The following is a 26,693-nucleotide window of genomic DNA, read 5'->3' as shown; positions in this document are numbered from 1 at the left end:
GATTTTATCTCTCTGCCCCTTCCTGTTATTCTATGACCCTCATTCCCATATTACTATTATGGTCTCCCGCCTTGAATCTACTCCTTAATTTGCCACATCTACCCAAGCTTGATCCCTAACCCACCACCCCCCATCCACCTTGTTTAGCTTAAAGCCCTCTCTACTTCTCTAATTATGCGACTTGCAAGAACACATGTCCCAGCATGGTTCAGGTGTAAACCATCCCAACAGTGCAGATCCCACTTTCCCCAGTACTGGTGCCAGCGCTCCACAAACTGGACCCCACTTCTCCCACACCAGTCTTTGAGCCACACGTTCATCTCTCTAATCTTATTTGCCCTATGCCAATTTGCATGTGGCTCAGGTAATAATCCAGATATTATTACCTTTGATGTTTTGCTTCTTAATCTGAAAGGATGTGTGCAATGTCAAGGTGCATGCAGAAGTTGGCACTAACCTCGCACAGGATTTTGTGCAGAGCTTGGAGCTCACCCTTTTCACCATGTAAGTGGTGGTTGACTCCAACCATGATGCAGCATCTGATGGCCAATATCTCAATTTCCTTTCCGTTCTGAAAAAAGTCATATTTGACTCAAAACATGAACTGTTTCTTTCTGCACAGACGCTGCCAGATCTGCTTAGTATTTCCAGCATTTTCTGTTTTTATCTCAATTTGTCACATTATGTAAGGCAGCTTTCTGAAATGCAATCTTAGGCTGCTGCCTTCATGGCTGTCAATGACAAGTATTCAAAGAGGCTTGCAGAGTATCCATCAACAGGTTATTAGTGTTGAGACACTGACATGGGAGTGACAATGGCTATGTTAAGCCTATTTAATATACCTACTGTTCTTTCTCAGGATGACAACATTCATTCTCTAACCACTACCACTTCCCCCCCGACAGACAGCTGCCACCCATGCCAATATGGTACAGTCTGAAGCTGGGCCTTATAGATCCAGAGCAGATTAAGATTGTCCTCTGTGGTCATCCGCAGTGTAGTCAACTGAAAGTCAGAAACTTTCCACCAGCCACTGGAATAGCACTTCATAAGACCATTACGACAGGTATAGGTAAATAGAAGACAGGCACTAAGGAATGCACAAAAGTGATCAGTTACGTTAGTGTGCAATATGGCATGATTATATTTATAAATTTGGTTTGGATTATTTATTTTGTGCTGGCTTTTATTTTTGCACTGTGGCCATGGGAACACTGTGATGCTCAGTAATAGAGGAAAGGCAAGGTGTGGGATTGTTGGTGAACGGGAGTTGGGATTGCATTTTACTGGTATCACTTTCAAGATGAGTTGATCATGAACAGCCTGATCAGAAGGGGGGCCATGTTGGTTGTCTCATCTCTTCCTGCTCTGTTATAACATGGCAGATAATGTGTGCCAGGTGGACAAATCCACGAGGGAAACTTGGTTGCTCTATCACAATGGTTTTGCAATTTGTATTTATTACGAGATATGTGCACTGAGTTCAGAATATTCAGTCCACCAAGACCTTTAAAGATTTTTAAAAATTAAAAAGCTTATTAACAAAATAAAAGATTTCAAGCACATACATAAGACTACAAATTACTACTACAATAACTCCTATAATTCCTAATTAACCTGACTCCCAGTTACAATCCCTTTAAAGGCAACAGTCCAAAAATAGATTTTAGATTTAACATAAACTCAGCAAGGTAACACAATACCCTGGACAGCAAATTCCAAATGGCTTTTCCCCACCTTCAGGTTCATTAGATAGCAGACTTATGCACAAATGCTGGAGACTTCAATAAGGCTTTTCACACACTCCTGTTAGTTCCTACATGGCCTTCTCCTTTCACAATGCCCTTCATTCTCCTTTATATGTGTTTCTCTCTTTTTAATATATAAATTCTATTGTTTCATTTGTCTTTGAAGCTGTATCTTCCTCGCAGTATAAAAGCTTTCATGTTTCTATTTCTAATAACCTTTGGGAAAAATAAACATATTCTTTGGCCTTGCTTATCTGGCTAATTGTAAACAGACTAAAATCCCTTTGAAATCCAAATACCCCTTCATTTATCAAAAAATACAAATTCCCTTCACACCTTTCATGCTAAGCCAGCATCCATGTTTATTCATTAATGTGTCAAGCACCTAGCTTCTTTTGGTTAGTTAAAGCTTGCAGTCTACTTGACTCCAAATGTAATTAAAACGCACACAGGCCCAACTATACTTGCCCCCATAAACCTACTTCACAATAAATATTATGAAAATTATACTTTCATGACAGCTCTTCTTCCTCATTGTCAGCTGGTGGCAAGGCTCTAATGTCTTTTTTATTCTTTCATAGGATGTGGGCTTCGCAGGCTCGGATTTATTGCCCATCCCTAGTTGCCCTTGAGAAGGTGGTGGTGAGCTACCTATTTGAACCGCTGCAGCCCATTTGGGTGTACGTACACCCACAGTGCTGTTAGGGAGGGAGTTCCAGGATTTTGACCCAGCAGCAGTGAAGGAATAGCAATATATTTCCAAGTCAGGATGGTGAGTGACTTGGAGGGAACTTCCAGGTGGTGGTGTTCCAATCTACCTGCTGCCCTTGTCCTTCTAGATGGTAGTGGTCATGGGTTTTGAAGGTGTTTTCTAAGAAGCCTTGGTGAATTCTTGCAGTGCATCTTGTAGATGGTACACACTGCTGCTACTGTGCGTTGATGGTGGAGGGAGTGAATGTTTGTGGATGTGGTACCAATCAAGTGGGCTGCTTTGTTCTGAATGGCATCAAGCTTCTTGAGTGTTGTGGGAGCTGCACTCATCCAGGCAAGTGGGGAGTACTCCATCACGCTCCTGATTTATGCCTTGTAGAGGGTGGGCAGGCTTTGGGGAGTCAGGAGGTGAGTTACTTGTCGCAGGATTCCTAGCCTCTGACTTGCTTTTGTAACCACAGTATTTATATAAAAACAAAAACAAAAAAACTGCGGATGCTGGAAATCCAAAACAAAAACAGAATTACCTGGAAAAACTCAGCAGGTCTGGCAGCATCGGCGGAGAAGAAAAGAGTTGACGTTTCGAGTCCTCATGACCCTTCGACAGAACAGTTCTGTCGAAGGGTCATGAGGACTCGAAACGTCAACTCTTTTCTTCTCCGCCGATGCTGCCAGACCTGCTGAGTTTTTCCAGGTAATTCTGTTTTTGCACAGTATTTATATGTCTAGTCCAGTTCAGTTTCTGGTCAATGAAGATCTCCAAGATGTTGATAGCGGGGAATTCAGTGATGGTAATGTTATTGAACATCATGGGACAATGGTTAGATTCTCTCTTGTTGGAGATGGTCATTGCCTGACACTTGTGTGGGGTGAATGTTACTTGCCACTTGTCAGTCCAAGCCTGGATATTGTCCAGGTCTTGCTGCATTTGGACAGGGACTGTTGGCAAGGTTGTCCAGCATACAGCAGTTCACTACAAGTCTTGACACACATTCTGCAAAGTACTGCAGGTCTGCTTCGGAGCAGAGTCAGAGTGGAATTTTACCAGGTAAGTGGGGAACCTGCTGATGGGCTAAAAGCAGGTCCTGAACCCCCACTTTCTGGCAGCGGGACCTTGGCTTGCTGCATTGTTCCAGTGAAGCTCAATGTAAACTGGAGGAACAGCACCTCATCTTCTGACTAGGCACTTTGCAGCCTTCCGGGCTGAATATTGAGTTCAACAACTTTAGATCTTGAACTCTGTCCTCCATCCCCACCCCCTTTCCATTTCTTCCCCCTCCCTTTTGTTTTTTCCAATAATTTATATAGATTTTTCCCCACCTATTTCCATTATTTAAATGTATTCCACCTATCGCTTTTCACCCCACCACCCACTAGAGCTACCTTGCTTGTCCTGCTCTCCACTCTTAATTAGCACATTATTTTAGATAATATCACCACCTTTAACACCTCTTTGTTCTTTTGTCTGTGACATCTTTTGGTTATCTCCTCCTATCACTGCTTGTCTTCTTTCCCCCCCCCGCCTTCAACCAGCTTATATTTCACCCCTTTCCTATTTCTACTTAGTTCTGTTGAAGGGTCATGAGGACTCAAAACATCAACTTTGGTCTTCTCCGCCGATGCTGCCAGACCTGCTGAGTTTTTCCAGGTATTTCTGTTTTTGTTTCAGAAAGGTTTAATTCATGTTCTGAAAACAAAGACACTTTTTCCAGTTGAGTTCCTTGGCAATTGTAGGTCAGTTCAACCATGCAACAATTGTCTGTATACTCTGGCTGATGTTTTGGGAGGTTGTTAAACAATAAATGACTAACATGAAATCTAAACAATATTTAAACAAAAGGAATGGAAGACAATCATTAATATAATCAGAAAAAAGCTTTTTTTAAGGAAGATTCTGGTATAGCTATAGACAACAAGCCATCCAACATATGACTTCATTTTCATTACATTTTTGAATCATAAATACCATTGATGCATAGTTGTAACATACAATACGGATACATACTCTTTAGACTAACTTCTTAATTCAAATTATCTGATTTGACTTTTAGTGCTAAATTCCCATTGTGCCATATTATTTGCATTGTTTAGTTCAAATTATTGAATAAATCACTTATATTGCAAAGATGACTGAAAAATGGACTAGTAGAGACATATTTGAGCAATCCACTACCCACTATTTAAATAGATGCATTAATCCATTTTAAAAATAGCTTTATGTTTCCATTAAAATATGACAAATAATATCATATGAACATACTAGCTTCTAGTCTAATTTTATTAGCCACGAAGATTGTTGCTCTTGTCTTCATCCTTACAAAACTATTACTACAGATTTATCAGCAAGAGGATTCTTAACTTGAGTGACAGTTTTGCCATGCTTCTTGATGCACTGATACCAGCCTCTGGCAGGAGGTGGAAACTATTAATCACTAATCTTTTTATGCAATTCAAAAAAATGCAGTTTTTCAACCTGCACAATTTCTTTCTCATTTATGTATTCAGAGGCTTCGTTTTACAAAGCTTGTAATTACTGTAATTAGATATATATTGAATTCATTAGATATATCCTGAGTTTCAAATCAAATCTATAATTAGTGTCTTAGAGCCATGCAGAGAGAAAAAAGCAGAGGCAGAAAAAGTTGGAGATAAACAGAAAGATAAAAGAATGAGATAACTAATCATAAGAACATGAGAAATGCGAGCAGGAATATGCCATCCGGTCCCTCGAGCTTCTCAGCCATTCAGTAAGATCATGGCCGAACTTCTATATCAACTCTACTTTCCCACTGTATCCTCGTATCCCTTGATTCCCTTAGTGCCCAAAAATCTATCACTGTCTATCTTAAATATAATTGACTTAGCAATCACAGCTCACAAAGAATTGCAAAGATTCACAATCCTCTGATTGAAGAAATTTCCCCTCATCTCAGTCTGAAATGCCAAACCCCTTATCTTGAGAATATGATCCCCTAGTTCTAAACTCTCCAGCCATGGGAAACAATCTCTTAGTATCTACCCTCTCAACCCCTCTAAGAGTTTTATGTTTCAATGAAATCACCTCTCATTATAAACTCTAGAAAATGTATGGCCATTCTGCTGAATATCTCCTCATAGAAATCAGTCTAGGAACCTATTTTGCACCTCTGTAAGGCAAATATATCCATCTTTGGGAAAGGAACCTAAAGCTGCAGGTGTGATCTCATCAAAGCCCTTTATAATTGCAATGAGACTTCTTTATTCTTGTACTTGAAACCCTTTGCACAAAAGGCTAACATGCTATTTGCCTTCCTTATTGTTTATCTGTATGTTAATTGCTGTGTTTCATGTACAAGGATCCCCAAATCCCTCTGAATACCAACATTTAGGAATCTCTTGCCTTCTAAAAAATATTATACTTTTCCATTCTTTCTGTGAAAGTAGATTTCAGACTTATCCACATTACACTCTGCCACCTTTTTGCCAAATCACTTAAGCAATCTATATCCCCCTGCAGTCTCTCTGTGTACTCTTCAAGCCTTAATTTCCCACCATGCTTTGTACCATCAGCAAACTTGGATATATTACTTCTGGCCTCCTCACCTATGTCATTGATTTAGATTGTAAATAACCATATATCAGGACGTATAAGTCAACCTTTGAAGCCTCGAAAAATCTTCCAAAACAAGCATTGACTTATATGTTGAGTATAAAATATGAAATGCTGGTGTAGGTGGTTGCCGTTTTGAAACATGAGAAAATACTTGATGCCAGTAATTCAAATTAAATCAATGTGACACATTTTATTGAATTAAGTAATTCCACAGGGATACCTTTAACCACAATCAAATTGTTTTAAAAACTAACAAATTAATTGTCTTCAGCATCTGACGCAAAGAACCCATCAAATTCGTTCTGTGTGACCGGCTATGACGTTATTGCAATGATCTCACTGTGGACCAGTTTTGGTGCTTTTGGTTTAGAATCATCCTTCCAGAATAAATCATCTTTAAAATGTGAGGTTATGCACTTTGGCAGGGAGAATAGAGGAGCTGAATGTTATTTAAATGAAGAAAGACTGCAGAAAGCTGCAGCACAGAGGGATTTGGGGGTCCTCGTGCAGGAATCACAAAGAGCTAGCATACAAGTTCAGCAGGTAATAGGGAGGGCAAATAGAATGTTGGCCTTTGTTTCAAAGGGAATGGAGTATAAAAATAGGGAAGCCTTGCTAAAACTATATAAGGCACTAGTTAGACCACGCCTAGAATACTGTGAACGGTTTTGATCTCCTTATCTAAGGAAAGATATGCCAGCATTGGAGGCAGTCCAGAGAAGGTTCACTAGGTTGATCCCAGATATGGAGGGATTTTCTTATGAGGAGAGGTTGAGTAGGTTGGGCCTATACTCATTCGAGTTTAGAAGAATGAGAGGTGACCGTATTGAAATGTATAAGATTCTTAGGGGACTTGACAGGGTAGATACTGAGAGGTTATTTCCTCTTCTGGGAGAGTCTAGGACTAGAGGGCATAATCTCAGAGTAAGGGGTCATCCATTTAAGACAGAGATGAGGAGGAATTTCTTCTCTGAGGGTAGTGATTCTGTGGAATTCTTTACAGCAGAGGGCTGTAGAGGCTGGGTCGCTAAGTATATTCAAGGCTGAGATAGACAGATTTTTAATCATTGAGGGAATCAAGGGTTATGGGGAAAAGGCAGGAAAGTGAAGTTGAGGGTTATCAGATCAGCCATGATCTCATTGAATGGTGAAGCAGACTCGATGGGCCGAATGGTCTACTTCTGCTCCTATGGGCGGAATTTTCTGTGCCTGCTCGCAGTGGGCGTGATAGGTGGTGTGCATGGACAATATGGCGCGATCGGTTTTACGACAGAGGGAAGGCAGGTTGCGATCTTCCGCTCAGCCTGCCGGCGGAGGGCCACATTTTCCGCCAATGGTTTTCGGGGAGTTCATTGTAATAAATCAGCGTATCATTAAAAGACCATCCTGCTAGGCTTTCGAACCCTTGGCGGATAGTCTGCCTATGTTGGCAGGAAAGCACGTCGACGTGTTTCACAACAGCGCACAGGCAACGTGCACATCGCAGTTGTGAACGTTTGACTCCAGTCTAGCTTATGGCCTTGGAGGCATCTGTTTTTGTTGGGGGGAACGGGGCTGGTAACTGCTGCCCTGGCATTGGATCCCACACACAAGAAATTGAGGCGGAGGCAGGGCAGGCAAGGGAAGTGGCCACGCATTAGGGATAACTATAAACTGACCATGCCTCTGCAACTGAGGCAGTTCAGGCGTAGCCATAGTGATATGATCAGGGTCGGGCTCATAGCCTGCCCGCCCAGACAAGCAATGCAGAGACACCAAAGTGTTACCAAGGGCTCCAGACCTTACACTCCCCTCCCCCATGCCTCTCCTGCCGACACAGACTGCGAGTCCGCCACCACTTTACTAGACCGCGGAGCAGTTGGACTGCACACATTGTACAACCTCCTCAACAATGCTGGCCATGTAGCAGTCACTGCTGTAGGCGCTCACAGCCACTTGCAATCTCAGCATCCCGGTTAAGACCAATGTCCCCCATGTCGCAGGCTGACAACGCTCATCTGTGGCCATCCAAGGGGTGGCCAGCGCTTCCTGGAAAGCATTAAGGGGCCATCACACAGGACCAAGAAAGGTGCTAAGTACAGCCATGCTAACCACATCTCTCTCTATTTCATGCTCCAGGAGGATCACATCAGGAGAATGGAACCTGGTGACCTAGCTGTATGCCTGATGGCCTACAGAGAGCAAAGAAGATGGAGGAAAAAGCGACTGAGGCACCTGGCTGCGCAAAGGCAGGAGAAGCAGCCTCAGGAAGAAGGGGTTGCTGGGGCTCCTGCGCACGCTGCCCAGGAGCGACAGAAAGCCATGGCTGGTCGGCATGTGGTGACACTCAGGGTCTATAGACGCTGCCTGCCATTCCTGCAGATGACCAAGGACCAGTGTCACCGACGGCTGCGCATGTCTATGGACCTGGTCACTCATATCTGTCACTAACTGCAGGCCAGCACCAAGAGGACATGGAGGGCATCCACTGCCAGTGGCTGTGAAAGTGATTGCAGCGCTCAATTTCTATGCCAGTGGCTCCTTTCAGGGCTCCACAGGTGACCTCTGTGGGATATCGCAGAGCCACCAGCCACAAATGCATCCATGAGGTCACGGATGCCATCTTCTCGAGGGCACATAACTTTGTGCATTTTGCCCAGGACCAGGACAGCCAGGATGCAAGGGCCATTAGATTCACCTGGATCTCGGGATTCCCACAGATGCAGGGCACGATCAACTGCACCCATGTGGTGCTCAGGTCTCCATCGCTGCACATGGTGGACTTCATTAACTGCAAAGTATTCGACTCACTGAACGTGCAGCTGGTATACAATCACCAAAAACACATGTTGCAGGTTTGCACATGGTTTCCAGGGAGTATGCACGATGCCTACATCCTCAGTTGGTCACAGATCCCTGGAGTCTTCCACGGTCCACAGAAGCTGCAGGGATGGTTCCTCAGGGACAAGGCCTACCTGCAGAGGATGTGGCTGATGACACCCATGCAGCGGCCTCAGACTGCAGCAGAGCGACGCTATAATGAGGCTCATGCTGCAACTCGCAACTTGGTAGAGCAAACCATCAGGATGCTGAAGGTGAGGTTCCGGTACCTGAACCGGACTGGTGGAGCCCTGCAATACAGTCCACAGCGGGTGTCGGGCTTCGTCGTCGTCTACTGCGCCCTTTACAACCTGGCACTGCAACAGGGAGTCGAACTGGCTGAGGAGGCAATGGAGGAGCTGCACATCTCCTCCAATGAGGAGGTTGGCGATGGGGATGAGGGTGAGGGGGTCCTCAGTTTTGATGATGACGGGGCTGAGAGTGAGGAGGTTCTTGAATGAGGCTCTCACATTGGCTAGACGAGGCAGGCATGCTCGGGAGACCCTCTTAGCTGCTAGATTTGTGGAGGATGATGACGACATGGAGTGAGGGGACACCATGGATCCTCACATCGCAGTTGTGAATGCTTGACTCCAGCCTGGCTTATGGCAGCACGAATACCCTCTGTAATAATGCTCCTGTCATTGAGATGCAGTGGAGGCCCCAATAGTCGATCGATTGCAGGAGGATGATGACGACATGCAGTGAGGACACTCCATTGATCTTCACATAGCCTCTGAGAATGTCTGACACCTGTCTGGCCGAGGGCAGCTCGCTTGCGCTCTGTGATCAGGGTCATATCATAGAGACACAGCCATGAAACTTTAGAAGCATCTGATACTTTGTCCACCTTCAGCCTGAGCCCTTCAGGAGCACAGTGGCACTGGTCACAGAAGCTGAACAAATGGGAGCCAGCCCCTCCTTAAAGGTGCTGAGAGCACATAGAGAGAATGACGGAACTCTGTGACTCCTGCCCACGACATTCTGGCAGCAATGACAAGCACTGCTGAGGTGCAGGCATCAGTAATGTTTCCAGGGAGTCTGAGGCCAGACCATCACTTTGGATCTGAAGGCTGCACAGAGCACAGGGAAGAGGCACTGGACTGAGACACCTGCCTTTATCGTGTGCACAGAGGTTTCACATCTGAGTGACAAGAACACTGCTCAACAAAATGAGGAGCCATAAGCAGGGAAACATTCTTGGGAGTTTATTGACAATAGTGAACAGTATGTACAAGTGATTAACGCCCATGCACAGGCTGTGCAATTAATTCTTCTTAACTTTCCTAACCCTGCCGCTACATCTTGGTGCTCCCCGGACACCCACGGCGGAGGCGGAGGCAGCCTGTGGTGACTTTGGCAGGCATCCTCTGAGGGCCAAGACTCGGAGGGCTACGGACTGCTTTAGGGGTCCTGCTGTGTGGCTGTGGCACCCTCGGCCTGTGAAACTGGAGCTGTGGAGGTCACAGCAAGAGGGGATATGGATGGGGCGGAGACTCCCGGAGTCACCTGGGTGGATGGCCCCGGAGTGTGCACCTGGTGATCCTCCTTCCTGTGGGTGCCTGGGGGCCCCTAGCTGACTCCTTGAGGGGAAGGGGTAGCTGGAATGAGACCGAGCTGCCCAGCATCTTTCTTGTGTACACACTGTTGGGGGCCAACTATGGCGTCAGCGATGGAGCTGAGCCCACGCAGCAATGCAGGAGCGATGTCCTGGACCAAGGCTTCCATGGAGGCCGCCTTCCTACCAGTGTTCACCTTGGTGCATTGGCATGCCGGTGCTATCACCTCGGCCTGTAGGTGGACAGACTCCTCCATTGTGCCTTGCAATCTGGACATCCCTTCCAGATGTTCCTGAGCTTGTCTTTGCAGCTCCAGCAATTGTGACATGACTCAGACTCAGCAAAGTTCTGGCCTCCAGCAGTCCTCTCAATGCCGGGGACCTGGGAAGTCCCTGCCTGCTGTGGATCAGACAGTGCAATGCGCTCACCAGATTGTGATCCCAAGGGTACTCTAAAGCTAGGTCCCACTGAGGAGTGTGTCTCTGTGGTGGTGGAGGGTGTGGATGAGTGCTGTGACAAAACTTCGTGGAGGGTGCCTTCAGATTCCTCTTTGGATGTTTCTTTGGGCCTTGATTGGAGGCCCTGGGTCATGGACTCGGTCGGCTGTTTGGCAGATGTGCCTGAGAAAGTAAGGAGAGATAATTAGTGAATGGCAGTGGGCAGTGAAACAGGACACATCACTCACAGCATGGTTGTCTAATGGATGTTGCTCTGCTTGATCTTCACTTGGTAGAGCAGTGCCAACCTCACCATCGGCACAGGACCTGTCCCGATTGTCGCCGGCCAGCTGGATGACTCTGTTTTCAAAGTCTGCGAAGACCTTGATTTCGGGCATTCTGCCACCAGTCTGCAACCTCTCCCTCTTGATGTGTGCCAGCTTCTCCTGCATGAATAGAAGTGAAGAAAGCATAAGCAATATGCCTGCCGGGCCAGATGATAAATGTACCTTGCCTGTGCGGGTGGTGAGTGGTCCCATGGATGGGCTGAGGACAATGAGGATGTGTATGAGAGAGTGAATAGTGATGTTCCTTGAACTGGCATTGAATGAGGGCCTTGTGGATGTGTGATGGGTTTGTGAGTGTGTGAGTTGAGAGTGATGAGAAGAGTGACTTACCCTGGCAGATCAGAGATTATTCATCCTCTTACGGCACTGGGTGGCTGTCCTTTTCTGACCATTACTGCCACCACCTCCCAAGCCAGATTGGTCTGCCCATCCTGCAGCCAGAGCTGGGGTACAGGACATCCCAGTGAGCCTCCACAGCACCTGACAATCGCTTGAGGGTCCCGTCATTAAACCGGGATGTTGCAGTCTTTTTTCCTTTACTGGCCATGTCTCTCAGGCAGTGATGGTGAGCTGGTAGTGATGAGCGGTGTGCTGGCATGGCGGCTGGCATGATGCAAAGGCATAGTGATGGCGAGAGGGCAAATAAGAGCCCGTCTGCCATGGAAATGGCGTGTTTCCCAGGAATGCATAAATAATGAGGCTGGCTTGGGACAATAGAGCATGAAAACCCGCCATCGTGGCCAACTGGTAAAACATACTTTTACCAGCCTGCAACCGCACTTAGTGCAAATCTGGGAAAATTCCGCTCATCTTGGGTCTTATGGTCCATCTGTTGAACTTGATTTTCCTCATTTTTTGAACTATCTGATGACAGTTTTTTTTATTCGTTCATGGGATGTGGGCTTCGCTGGCTAGGCCAGCATTTTTTGGCCAACCCCTAATTGCCCTAGCTCAGAGGGCATTTAAAAGTCAACCACATTGCTGTGGGTCTGGAGGCACATGTACACCAGACCATGTAAGGAGGGAAAATTTCCTTCCCTAAAGGACTTTAGTAAACTAGATGGATAACCTGTAACCTATAGCCTGGTACATCCCTCACTCTGCCATTACCATCAAACCGGGGCTCAACCCTGGTCTAATGAAGAGTGCAGGAGGGCATGCCAGGAGCAGCACCAGGCACACCAAACAGCATAAGCAGCAAGTGATAGTGCTAAGTGATCTCACAAACAGTGGATCAGATCTAAGCTCTGTAGTTGTGCCACATTCAGTTGTGAATGGTCGTGGACAGTTAAACAACTAACTGGAGGAAGAGGATCCACAAATATCACCATCTTCAATGATAGGGGAGCCCAGCACAACAGTGCAAAAGACATGGCTGAAGCATTTGCAACTATCTCCAGCCAGAAGTGCTGAGTGTATCAACCATCTCGGCCTCCTCCTGGGGTCCCCAGCATCACAGATGCCAATTTTCAGCCAATTCAATTCACTCCACTTGATATCAAGAAACAGCTGAGTGCGCTGTATACTGCAAAGGCTATGGGTCCTGATAACATTCTGGCAATAGTACTGATGACTGGTGCTCCAGAACTAGCCACACAACTAGCCAAGCTGTTCCAGTACAGCTACAACATTGGCATCTACTTGACAATATGGAAAATTGCCCAGGTGCACCTGTCCACAAAAAGTAGGGCAAATAAAACCTGGCCAATTACCACCCCATTACTCTTGATTGTCAGCAAAATGATGGAAGGTGTCATTGATAGTGCTAACTAGTGGCACTTACTCAGCATTAACCTGCTCACTGATGCTCCGCTTGGGTTCTGCCAAGGCCACTTGGCTCCTGGTCTCTTTACAGCTTTTGTTCTAACATGGACAAAAGAGCTGAACTCAAAAGGTGAGGTGAGAGCGACTGACATTGACATCAAGGCAGCATTTGACCAAGTGCAGCATCAAGGAGCCCCAGCAAAACTGGAATCAATGGAAATCAGGATGAAAATTCTCCACTAACACAAAGGAAAGGTGGTTGTGGTTATTGGAGATCAATCATCTCAGTTCCAAGACATCACTGCAGGAGTTCCTCAGTGTAGTACCCTAGGCCCAACCATCTTTAGCTGCTTCATTAATAACCTTCCTTCCATCATAAGGTCAGAAGTGAGAATGTTCACTTGATTGCACAATGTTCAGTACTATTCATGACTCCTCAGATAGAGAAGCAGCCTGTGTCCAGTGTAACAAGACCTGCACAGCACTTGTGCTTGGGCTTATTAGTGGCAAGTAACATTTGCACCACATAGGTGCCCCAGGCAATGACTATCTCCAAAAAGAGATAATCTAGCCATCTCTCCTTGACATTCAATGACATTACCATCATTGAATCTCCACTGTCAACACCGTGGAGGTTACCATTGACCAGAAACTGAACTGGACCAGCTATATAAATACTGTGGCTACAAGAGCAGGTCAGAGGCTAGAAATCCTGCATCAAGCAACTCACCTGCTGACTCCCCAGAGCCTGTCCACCATGTACATGGTACAAGTCTGGAGTGTGATGGAACACTCTCCACTTGCCTGGATGAGAGCAGCTCCAAAAACACTCTAGAAGCTTGACACCATCTAGGACAAAGCAGCCCACTTAATGGGCACCACATCCACAAATATTCACTCCCTCCACCACCAATACACAGCAGCAGCAGTATGTAACATCTACAAGATGCACTACAGCAACTCACCAAGCCTCCTTTGACAGCACCTTCCAAACCCATAACCTCTACCATCCAGAATGAAAAGTGCAGCAGATACATGGGAACGCAACCAGCTACAAGTTTCCCTCCAAGTCACTCACCATTCTGACTTGGAAATATATTGCCGTTCCTTCACTGTTGCCAAGTCAAATTCCTAGAACTCCCTTCCAACAGCACTTTGGGTGTACCTACACCACATGGACTGCAGTGGTTCAAGAAGGTGGCTCACCACCACCTTCTCAAGGGAAATTAGGGATGTGCAATAAATGCTGGCCTAGCCAGCGAAGCCCACATCATGAAAGGATAATTTTTAAAAAATTGTCAAATACGATTTCTCTTTCATAAAACTTTGTTGACTCTTATCAGTCATAATGTGATTTTCCAAGTGTCCTGTTGCCACCTCCTTAATAATAGATTCTAGCATTTCCCCAACAACTGATCTCAGCCTCACCCACCAATAGTTCCTTGTTTTTCTCTGCCCCTCCTTTCTTGAACAGCAGGTTTATATTTGCGACCTTCCAATCCACAGCGCTCCTCTAGAATCTATAAAATTCTGGAAGATTAAATCAAATACATCCACTATCTCAGCAGCCATCTCTTTAAAACCCTGAGTAGAGGCCAACAAAGCAGGAAATTTATTGGATTTTATCCCATTTATTTTTTACTGTACCTTTTCTTTACAAATATTAATTACTTTAAGTAGCTCATTTTCATTAGACCTCAATTTCTGATATATTCTTTATGTCTTCTAATGTGAGGATAGTCACAAAATGTTGGTTTAACGTCTCTATCATTTTCTTATTCCCCATTATTATTTCTTCTGTCTCTGCCTCTTAATGACCCACATTAAATTCTGCCCAGCATAAGTAAATGTTCCCCAGGAAATGGGAGGGCACATATAATTGAGGGGAAGGTGCGAGGTGAGGCTCCGTCACCTCCCGACTCTTCTCCACCACCTCCACCAATTAAGTGCGAGGAAGGAATGGTCTAGTATGGTCTTCCTGCACAGATGCCAATTGAGGATTTCAAGTACCAAAGCGCATATCCTCCTGCCACTGGTATTCTACTGGCCACAGTGAACCTGCCTCACCTACCTTCACTATAGGGCTCCAGTGACAATTTGCAGCCTGAGCTACTGCAGTTCCAGCAGTGGCCACAACTGCAGGTGGCACGGTCAGTAACTGGAAAGCTGCCGGCCTTTGATTAGCCAGCAGCACTTGGAAGTGGGGCATTAACCTCAAATATGACAAGGATCCCCTCGATGATACGAAACTTGGAAGCATTGTAAACTGTGAGGAGGACAGTATAGAATTTCAAAAGGACAAAGACAAGTTGTAGAGTGGGCAGATAGACGGCAGATGAAGTTCAATGTGGAGAAGTGCGAGGTGATGCATTTTAGTAGGAAGAACATGGACAGACAATATAAAATAAGGGGTACAATTCTTAAGGCGGTGCAGGGTGTCTATGTGTATAGATCATTGATGGTGGCAGGCCAGGTGGAGAGAGCAGTTAATAAAACATACAGTATCCTAGGCTTTATTATTTGGGGCATAGAGTACAAGAGCAAGGAGGTTATGCTGAACTTTTATGAGACCCTAGTTAGACTTCAGATGAAGTACTGTACAGTTTTGGGTGCCACACTATAAGAAGGATGTGAACACATTAGAGAGAGTGCAGGAGAGCTTTACAAGAATGGTTCCAAGGATGGAAAACTTCAGTTATGAAGATAGATTGGAGAGATTGGGACTGTTCTCCTGGGAGAGGAGAAGGCTGAGAATTGATTTAATAGAGGTGTTCAAAGCAATGAGGGGGCTGGACAGAGTAGTTAAGGAGAAACTGTTCCTGCTCATAAAAGGATTGGAGGCAGTTCAATCGAGCCATTCAGGAGGGCATTAGATGATTATTTGAATAGAGTCAATGTGAAAAGATACAGGGAAAAGGCAGGAGAATGGCACTAAGTCATAATGCTCTTTCGCAGAGCCGGTGCAGACATGATGGGCTGAATGGCCTCCTTCTGCAGCATAACAATTCTGTGATTTGATAACTAGGTATGTGCCTGATTGGCGTTAAATCACAGCTGGATTGCCACCAGCTCTCCAGGCCCATTGCCATAACCATTAAATACCAGACACTAATTTCTTTTTACACACTTGAGAAAGCTCTTACAATTTTTTTATATTTCTTTCTAGTTTATTCTAAAATTATAGTTTCTCCCTCTTTATCAATTGTTGATGCTTTGCTGTTTTTTCTATCCTTCCTAATCCTCTCTTTAGGGAGGGTTTTGTTTGGTAATATCGTAAACTCTTTTCTAATCTAATACTATCCTTGACTTCTCTAGTTAGCTATGGTTGTACCACTTTTCCAGTGGAATTCTATTCCTCTTGGGAATGTCTACTCATTGAGATTTATGACTTTTTTTTAAAGTTTGCCGTTGCTTATCTATCATCATACTTTTTAATCTCGTTTCATACTTATTTAATTGGCTTTCATTAAATTTAGGTCCCTAAATTCAGACTTAACTACATCATTCTCAAATTAATATGAAATTCTTTCACATTATGGTTATCCAGAGGATCTTTTACAAAATAATTAGTGATTAACTCTGCTTCATTGCACAATACTCCTTCTAAAATAGCCTGATCCAGAGTTGGTTTCTACGCATTAGCCCAGATTTTACAGTTGTAATGACAGTGAAACTGCCAGGATTCCCTGTTGTTACTCTGTAAAACTGACAGCAACTTTTGGCATCTGCACATTTGCAGTGAAATGCAATCCAGATGTTGCTGTCATTGATTCTACACTCCTCAACAAGATGCCATGTTGAAGTCTTCTCAGGTGGAAACCATCTAGAAATCACGGATTTGATGCAAATTACCACATTTGCACTATTCATCTCAGTATAAAACCCCTTGAAAAAATGATGCCTTGTTTAATGAGGTGTAACTGGATTTTAAATGGCTTACTAAGCCATTATTATCAATGAGTAACCTTTGAGTTGAAAAACTAATTTTTATTTATGGAATGTCAAATTTCTCCATTCCATTTATAGCAATTCTAAGAGTTTTTAAAATAACTTTTTTAAGCTTCTTTATGATAGTTCAGTTTCTACCTTAATCCCATGTGTATGAAGAAAAATCAAGGCTGACACTCAAGTGCAGTTCTGAGAGAGCATTGCACTGTTGAAAATGCCGTCTTTCAAATGACACGTTAAACAGAGGCTTCATTTGCCTGCTCAGATGGATGTAAAAGAGCTCATGACACTATTTCAAAGAGCAGGGTAGTTATTGGAGTCTTTGCTAATATTTATCCCTCAATCAACATCACAAGAAACAAATGATCTGGTAATTATCACATTGCTATTTGTGGGAGTTTGCTGAGCGCAAATTAGCTGTCGCACTTCCTACATTACGACAGTGACTGCACTTCAAAAAGTACCTCATAGGCTGTAAGCACTTTTTAATGTCTGATGGTCATGAAAAATGCTTTATAAATGTGAACCTTTCTATTTTTTATGTCTCAACTTTATTTTGCAGTCTGTGAAATTATTAAAGAAACACTGAAGAATAATCAGTGCTTTTTACTTCCTGCTTTGCTGTCAGTGAGAATCCTTCAATGTGATTGGCTGCTTAACCTGCTTGGTGACAATACTGTTGCTGGACATTAGTAATCTCCTATAGTTGGCACCAGAATGAACTTAACATTGGGAAAGTTGAAATCCACAACATAGATCACTAGACATTTGTGGGCTTTCTTCAAGGTCAGCAGTGAACATTGTCACTTCACCACTGACTGCAAAAATCAGGGCCATTGTTGCAGAAAACTGTTTTGAATGCATCGATCAAGTCATCCTCCAAGCTACTTTGGTTTTTGCTGTCTGCAAGAAGTAAATGTTGCATTACCCTTGTTACATGTTCCCCTAATGTCCTGATCTATACTCTGAGTAATGTGATTACTGTTAGTGGCCTATAAACTACTCCGAGAAGTGCTTTCTGCCATTTGTTAATTCTCCTTCTTCTTTGGATTTGCATCATTGCTGCTGATGTACATCTACTGCTCATCTGTTGTGAGTATTCAAGTGGAAGTACAATCTTGTTCAAACAAGGCATTGTCAGTTGCAGTGGGGATATTATAGGTCATCATTTGCTGACGCGGGGTTACTGCCACATGCTCATTCCTCCACTTATGCTTTTCTGTGGCAATCTGAAGACGTAGTTCTTCAAATCTCGGTGTTACAGTATGGAAACTTTGGAACAAAATGCTTCAGCCATGTGCAGACTGTTCCCAGTTATTGAAGTCAATCTTACATGAAATGATGTCTTACTTTCATGAATCTTTGTATCTTAGTTTTGACCGTCCAAAGGGGTCTCATGACATCATCACAGAGAATCTTTTGGTAGGCTTAGCTCCACCCGTACCAATTTAACACTCTGATTTTCTGGGCTAAGATTCTTTCTCCCTACTGCCTTTATCTGATCCTTTATTATCAAGGCTATCCTATTCCTTTTCAAGTTACCTATCTTTTGTAAAAGTCATTTTCCCTGGCATATTCAATTGCCAACCTCCGTCTTCCAATTACACCTCAGTATTGGTGACTAAATCAAATTGATTTATCCTTAATTATACCATTAATTCATCTATTTTGTTTCAAATGCTTTGTGCATTCAGATACAGTGCCTTTAATTTTAACTTTTTGCCTGATGTGACCATAGTTACTAAATGCTCTATTACCATTATTAAATCCTTTGCTCCTTCCTGACATAGTCTGCTTGATTTTACTTCAATTGATACTCTACTCTAGAGTCTTGACTTTTCTCTTCAGGTTTATCAGTTTACCCTTATCTGAATCCTCCTCTCTCTTATTAGTTTAAAGCTTTATCTACCACTCCAGCCATTCAGCTCATCAGGGCTCTGGCTCCAGCCTGGTTTAAAATCGAGTCTGTACCAATGGAACAGCTCCATCTTACCATTGCAACCCCTGCCTCCCACATTGCTCCTCCAGCAATGCATTGATATCTCTGACCTGCATGTCCCTATGCTAATTTGCACTTAGCTCAGGTCATAATCCAGAGTTTATTACCTTTATAATTTATGCCCTAGCTCCTCAAAGTTCCTTAGCAGAACCTCATTTCTATTTCTACCTATGTGATTGGTTGCTATATGGACCACAACAACTGGATCCCAACACCCCCACCCACCCACCCCTTCTCTAAGTTCTTTTCCACCTTCGAGGAAATGTCCTTAACCCTGGCACCAGGCAGACAACACTGACATCAAGACTGGCTGTAGCAAACAGTATCTATCCCCCTGACTATGCTATCCCCTACCACTACTAAATTCCTTTCACTTTTCCCACTTGAATGGCTTCCTGTACCTTGGCACCTTGGTCAATTTGCCCATTCTCCCTGCAGTCTTTGTTATCAGCCACACCAGTAGCACATATCTTGTCCCTGTTAAACAGTGGCAAAGCCTGAGGCTCCTTCACTTTTGAATCTAAGGTTCCCTTACCTGCCTGAGTCAGTCACATCCTCCTGTTCCTGACATTTAATCAAATCTAACGCACATCTAATATAAGGCTGTAAATTACTCCTGGGTCAAAATGTTCAGATAACTCTTGGACTCGCTGATGCATCACAATATCTGCATCTTGGACTTCAGCTCAACAACTCTGAGTCGAAGTTCCTTGAGTTACAGACACCTGCTACTGATGTACTTGCCTGGGATCATGCTGATCTCCACATACTCTTACATGCTGCAGAATCAGCACACCTGCACTGCATTTTGTAACTTTGTTTAATACATTGAATTAATTAAAGCTTAATGTAATTAATTCACTTGGTTTATTTTTAGCTTTTTAAAATCTAATAAACTAAATTAAATAATTAATTTAATAAAGCATTAATTATAGGCTCTTAGTTTTAAATACTTATTTCTCAAGCTTACACAAACACAAGAGTTAAAGGCAGCTCCTTCCCCCTCTGTACTGAATTCCCATCTCACTAATCAGAAGAGGATGATGGATAATGACACAGCTTTATGAAGAGAGAGAGAGAGAGACAGAGGCAAATTTTGATTTTCTTTTGTCAATAAGTAATACATTTAGTGATCAATTAGTTGTCATGGTCTTGATCTATTGTCCGTTGTCCCCTTTTCTATTATGTAGCACCAAGATCCTGAAAACAGTGAATTCTTGTTAACTGGGGTTTCTCAGTTGATAGCAAGGAATTCCCTTATGGCATTTGATTAACTTTGCATATGCACAAGGTAAGAACTTGTATTTATATAGCACCTTTCAACAACAACAACTTGTATTTATATGGCACCTGTAACATTGTAAAATGTTCTGAAGCGCTTCATAGGAGTGGTATCAAACAAAATTTGACATGTTTAAGATTATATTAGGGTAGGTGGCTAAATGCAAAGCGGTAGGTTTCAAGGAACATTTTAAAGGAGGTAAGAGAGGCAGAGAGCAGAGGTTTAAGGAGGGAATTCCAGAGTTTAGGACTCAGCTGAGGGCAAGGCTGCATAACCTTGAGATTCCCAGAGAACTTTATGACAATGAATTACTTTTTCAAGACTATCTGGTAAACATGATAGTCAATTTGATCACCGTAGCTTCTTACTAACTGCAATGAGGCTTTAACTTAAGGGCTGCAAAACTTGGTTCTGTGGTGCACATAGTTTCGGTGCTATAGGTGCCATTTTGCTCTCAAAATGGCATCTGCACTGCTCATGCTCATTTCTGGCATGGCTGACTCCCAACGCTATCTTGATGAGAGATGTTGACATGGGCATTAGGAGTATGTGCTGGAAGTATGCAGAGGAGGCAAGTTGTGACTTTGGTCGGCATCTACATTAACTAAAGCACCAGTGCTGCTATTTTAGACTTTGGTGCTCTAGTTAATATCCTCTGGTAAACACAACTGCACAGCTTAACATGTTCAATAGCAGGAAGAACCCCTACCAGTGCTGTTTAATCACATACATCTAGGTTAGTTCCTGACAACTTTCTACTAATTTTGTTTGAGTTTGTGAAAGTGTTTTGAGGAGTTGGTCACTGCTGCTGAAGTCATGGTTGCTATTGTTTCTATTCCAGTTGGGCTGCAGCATGTGAGATGCAGTTGTGACAGCAAATATGAAGTCAAGCTGCTCGCAGAGGGAGAACGGGGAGGGGAAGAAGGGCTCTCAGCAGGTGGCTTCATCCACCACATCTTCTGGGAACATTTTCCTGACACACTGCTCCTAGCTTAGGTGGAGGTATGTCAGCCGCAATTCACAAAGGAGGTGCTCACAGAACCCTGCCTCGTGTAACCAGACCTGCAATCTCAGAACAGTGAGAGGACGGCAATATCAGTGGCTGTGAAGGTGACTGTGACCTTCAACCTTTATGGGTCAGATTCCTTCCAGGCTGCATGGGGTGACATAACTAACCACAGTTTGACATCCATTACTGCATCAGGGAGATGACAGTTTCTTTGTAGTGGGGGATCTTCTTTGTACTTTCTCTGAACTAAGAGAAGCAGACAGAATAATGCAGGTATCACCAACTGCACACTCAACACTGAGATGTGGCATTACTGCAAAGATTACCATTCGATCAATGTGCAGCTGGTACAAGAACATGCCCAGCACATCATGCTGGATCAATGCATCAGATTCGGATGAGCACTTTGAAGGGGCAACCTACAGAAGAAGGTTAATTCTATGCACAACAAAATACTCTCAGTGTGAAGCCTGCCAGAAAGCCTGTATGTAATGTCAAGCATCATTTTGGCCAGGGGCTTTCCACAGGACTCAGTGCCTATCCTTACGAGCATGGAAATGGTGGTCAACTCCAGCAGCACACTTGTGGGCCCAACCATGAAGCAGCATCTGATGTCTGATATCTCAGCTTCCATTGTAGCACAAACAGTTCTCACCATACGTTTGTGTGATGCAGTGAAAGCTGAGTCTGGAATCATAGAGGCTCAGTTTGCTGCCAAGAAACTCAGACAGATACCATCATGGCTGTCAGTAAATTGTCCTCCAACAGATTACTACGATTGCTGTGGCACCACCCAAGCTGAGGGGCAGACATTCAATGGAGCACCAACCTGCTGTCCTCTGTCAGGAAGACAGCATTCATCCTCCCACGTCTTCCACTCTGCCAGCGCCTTTGCTGTTGCCTGGCAGCCAGAAGCCCAGACTGCTGCCATCCATACTGAGACGGTACGGTCCAAAGCCAGGCCTTCTAGTTCCAGACTGCTCAAGGTCGTCCTCCAAGGTCATCGGTAGTCTCCTCAACCGAAACTCTGGAGCCTACCAGGACAGCACTACATAGGAGCACTAGACAGGCAAAGGCACCTACAAGACACACACTAAGTGATTGCCCAAAGGTAACTGGTTGATTTTTTGTATGGAGATAGATGTCATTAATAAATTTTGTTTTGGAACGTTTATTTTGAGCAGGCTTTTATTTTTGCTTTGTGATGAAGAGAACGCTGCGATGGCCAGATACTATGGAAAGGTAAGGAATGTTGGTGAATGGAGAATTGGGGTTGTGGTTTCACCCAGATAAGATGTTCATGGAAAGCCTGGGCTGTCTGGATTTCCTCCTCTCTTTCTTCTCTTCCTCCTCCTCTTCACACTATTGCTTCTCAGCTGCTCTCCACGTAGTTGGTGGCAAGTCCCCACATAATGGTGAGGCTGCATACAGCAGACCATGACAAATATTAACATACACTCTGCCGAGTGCAGCAGGCCTCTTCTAGAAGAATGATTATTACAGCATGCAACTGGTCTACTGAATCACATGACACAAGGCTTCCATTTTGTCCACACTGCCTTCTTGTGCATGGATTGCACATCAGAGTCATCAGCCATGTGGTCAGTAGAAAACTCTTAATGTCCAGAAGCTGTCCTTTGGCTTGCCATGATACTCAAATGCAGTTGACATAGTGGACTGCCACAGAATGAAGCCATCATGTTCCATTGCAAACCATCTGGACATTGAGAGAGTGGAAGCCCTTTCAGTTGTGACATAGAAAAGGGTAAAGAAAGGAATAGGATGAATTAAAGTGAAATAAGATGCAGAAAAAAGGGAACCAAAGAGTAGAAAGAAAAACACAAGGTAAAAGCAAGAACAAATGAAAGGAATAAATAGAAGAGGACATTGTAACCAGTTTGTGCTTGGGAAATCTATTGATCCTTTGAAAAGTTATTGAAATAATGGCAGGGTAGGTGTGCGAAATGTGCAAAAATTCTTGTTCCATGAAGTACAGATCCAGTGGCCCTAACCATCATGATCAATAATAGCAGAATTGTTTATAGGAATTGTTGGACCTTCCACCATTCTGCTACAACAAGAACGCCTTGGGCAGAATTTTTACCTCGGCAGGTGGGTGCATGCCTGAGATGATGCGTGATGATGTCAGGCGAGCGACCCGATGTCAACATGCAGTCGCATGGTAGTTCAGTCGGCAGGCATACATGGGGACTGTGTCCGCCAACAGTTAGAAGGCCTAAATAAGGCCTTTAAAGTTTTGGAGACCTCATCCATGGATGGGACGAGTTTTCCAACTTCAAATAAAAATAAAACACAATTTTTAAAATTTAATTTATAACATGTTCCTACTCATTTCTTGCCAGCACATTGGGAATGTAATTTCAATATATTTGCATCTCATTATAAAGAACTCTTTGCTGGAATCACCCACCCACGCTGGATTATCATGTGGTGTGTAATTAGAATGACGTGTTTCGTATTTCACAATGGATTTTAAGCGATGTGCACCTGGCAACCTGCACTTTGTTCATGACTTCGAGGTTCATTTGCCTACCTTGCGTCTTGTGGTAATCAGTGCCAGGTTTGGCAGGCAGCACCACATTGCTTTCAAGGGGGTGTCACAGGCAAGTCCCCACCTACCAGACCAGCAGTAAGGTGGGGGTGGCTTTTAATGGGCTGCAGGGCTCGGGCTGCACTGGGGAATGGGGGTGTGGGGGAACTGGCCTCAGGCATGGGAAGGGGCTGCAGGGCTGGGGCTGTACTGGGGAAGGGGAGAAACTGGCCTCAGGCATGGGAAGGGGCTGCAGGGCTAGGGCTGCCCTGGGGGGTATGAGGAGGAAAATTTGCACTCAGACACATGACTGGGAGAGGGTATGGGGGTTTAGCGTCCTCAGCTCCAGGATGGGGAGAGAGTATGTTATAAAATGACATAATCCACTTGGGCCAGAATAGGAGGAGCGTTGAGTGAAGGAGTGCTTCAGCTGACATTGAGCTTGCAAAGACTGTCCTTGTCCCAGCCCAGGGAGAGGGAGGGCATGTCAGTCCAATATCAGTCGTACTCAGCATCCTGTGCATGGGGCATTGTCGTAACATCCTGTGCCACCCTGGTTCATGGGGTTTCTGGAGTCATAATGGGCCTCAGAAGGCACACTCAGTCAGGGTAGGCAGCTGCAGTCTACAGATGGGGAAAAGGCACTGTGGGGGTATCCGAGGGTACATAGGGGGGTGCTATATGTTTAAATGTGCAAACGGCCTGAAGATGGGGAGAGGTGTGGTCCACATGGGGCATAGGCACATCCATCTCAAAATGTTCAGGGGCTAACACACGGATATCCACCACAATCACAATGGGATCAAAGTATACAGGGGGAGGATTGAGAGGTTCTTGGAGGGAGGGAAACCTGAACATTGAGCTCCTCCGGGACGATGAGGGGGGTTTCCACAGTCACACGGAGGGTCCAAGCTGATCTGGCAGTGAGAGCTTAGCACCACAATCTCCCAACCTGCAGCAATGGGGCAGTGCAAAATTAAAATGTGGAGAAACTCTACTGGTGAGGGGTCCGCAGGTGGATTGCAGGGCAGGTGCATGAACTGGAGGGGCCGGTTAAAGGGCCACCCAACTGAACTGCACATTCCCAAATAAAGATAGAGGCACAGCTGAGACATGTTAGCTTTTCAATGACAATGCAGGGAATCAGGAAAGTGAAGCATCGATGAATAATTGTATGAGACTATTCCCGCAAAGTGGCACTAATCAATCTCCTTGTTTTAACCCCTGGCCGCCATCAAATAATCTAATTTCCTGACTAAACATTTACCCTTATGTTTATTCCAAAGCATGTTGTATTAGAGTGCAGTGAATGAAGATCCCAGCACTTGGCCAAAGCAATTTCATAGCAGTCAGTCATGTAATTGTGTTCTGGGGGGTCAGGAAATGGGGGCACCTTGATATGCACCTGCACTGGCCATAATCTCATGGGTGAGTAGTTGCCGACAGGGGAACAAAGCCCTGGAACTCACATTCACTGGTGAGTCATTGACAGAAAGAGGACCTTTGGAAGCTAATGCTGACCCTTGTCTGTTTCTCATTGATGCTGCAGAGAGGAGACAATCAGAAAGATGGAGTCTGGATTTATCACTGCCTGCATAACCACATACAGGCAGGAGAGAAGAAGGAGAAGATTGTGATGGAGGTGCCTGGCTCACCAAAGGAAGGAGCAAATTTCTCAAGACCAAGGGCCAGCAGGTCCATCTCCGAATGCAGAGGGTGATGCTCGCAGAAACATCGTGTGTAGGGGGATCGTAAGACCGAGGGTGTACAGAACTTGCATGTCTTATCTGCAGATGATCGAGAAGCAGTGCAGCCAATGCCGCCACATGTCCAGGGATCTGGTGACTCAAATCTGCCACATTCTCCAGGAATTGGTGCCACGGGGACTGGGAGGGCATCCATTGCCAGTGGCTCTGAAAGTAACGGCCGCATCCAACTTCTATCCCAGTGGCTCCTCTCTGGTGACTGTAATTTTCCTGACTTCTTCCTGCATTTCCTTGTTTATAACTGCTTCTGGGATGTTACTTGTATCCTCTATAGTACAAACTGATGCAAAATATCGGTTCAATTTATCTGCCATCTTCTTGCTTTCCCTTATCAATTCTCCCGACTCACTTTCTTTGGGACCGATACTTTGATAACTCGTTTCTTTATAAATTATTTATAAAAACTCTTACTATCTGTTTTTATATTTCTGGCTAGGTTTCTCTCATACTCTAAATTTTTCTTCTATTCTTTGTTTTTTAGTCATTCTTTGCTGTTCCTTATATCCTGTCCAATCTTCTGACCTGCCACCTGTTTTTGCCCAATTATATATTTTTTCTTTCAGTGTGATACTATATTTAACCATTCTAGTTAACCACAGATGGTGTGTCTGTCCCTTGGACTTTTTCTTGCTCGTTGGAATATATCTATTCTGTGCATTCTGAAATATCCCCTTAAATATTAGCCACTGCATCCCTATTGACCTATCGCTTAAACCAATTTGTCAATTCACTTTAGCCAGCTCAGCTTTCATGCCCTCATAATTGCCATTATTTAAGTTTAAAAAAAATAGTCTCAGATCTACTCTTCTGACCCTCAAACTGCATGTAAAATTCAATCATATTGTCGTCGTTGCTACCTAGGGGAGCCTTCACTTCCTGTTTATACGTAAAATAAAATTTCCCATGATTATCGCCGTGCCTTTCTGACAAGCTCCAATTATTTCTTCCTTTATGTTCCACCCTACCATGTGGCTACTATTAGGGGGCCTGCACATAACTCCCACAAGTGACTTCTTGCCTTCACCATTTCTCATCTTTATCCAAACCGTTTCCACATCCTGGTTTCCTGAACTTGGGTCACCCCTCTCTATTGTGCTAATACCATCATTAACTAACGGAGC

The 26,693-nt window shown here is 44.2% G+C and overlaps 1 protein-coding gene across 1 annotated transcript in view; it reads left to right on the top strand.

The window, feature by feature from the left end:
• The window catches only part of cenpw (centromere protein W), a 66,965-nt gene extending 41,196 nt beyond the window's left edge, over positions 1–25,769 (top strand). Inside the window, exon 3 of the mRNA XM_041188307.1 lies at positions 25,356–25,769. Within this exon, the coding sequence (XP_041044241.1) occupies positions 25,356–25,526 (171 nt within the window). The 3' untranslated portion in view covers positions 25,527–25,769. The remainder of the gene's footprint in view (positions 1–25,355) is intronic.
• The last annotated feature ends 924 nt before the right edge of the window (positions 25,770–26,693 follow it).

Source organism: Carcharodon carcharias, chromosome 5, assembly GCF_017639515.1.
Source record: "Carcharodon carcharias isolate sCarCar2 chromosome 5, sCarCar2.pri, whole genome shotgun sequence".
Classification (NCBI taxonomy): Eukaryota; Metazoa; Chordata; class Chondrichthyes; order Lamniformes; family Lamnidae; genus Carcharodon; species Carcharodon carcharias.
This window is presented reverse-complemented; position numbering and strand designations above follow the sequence as displayed.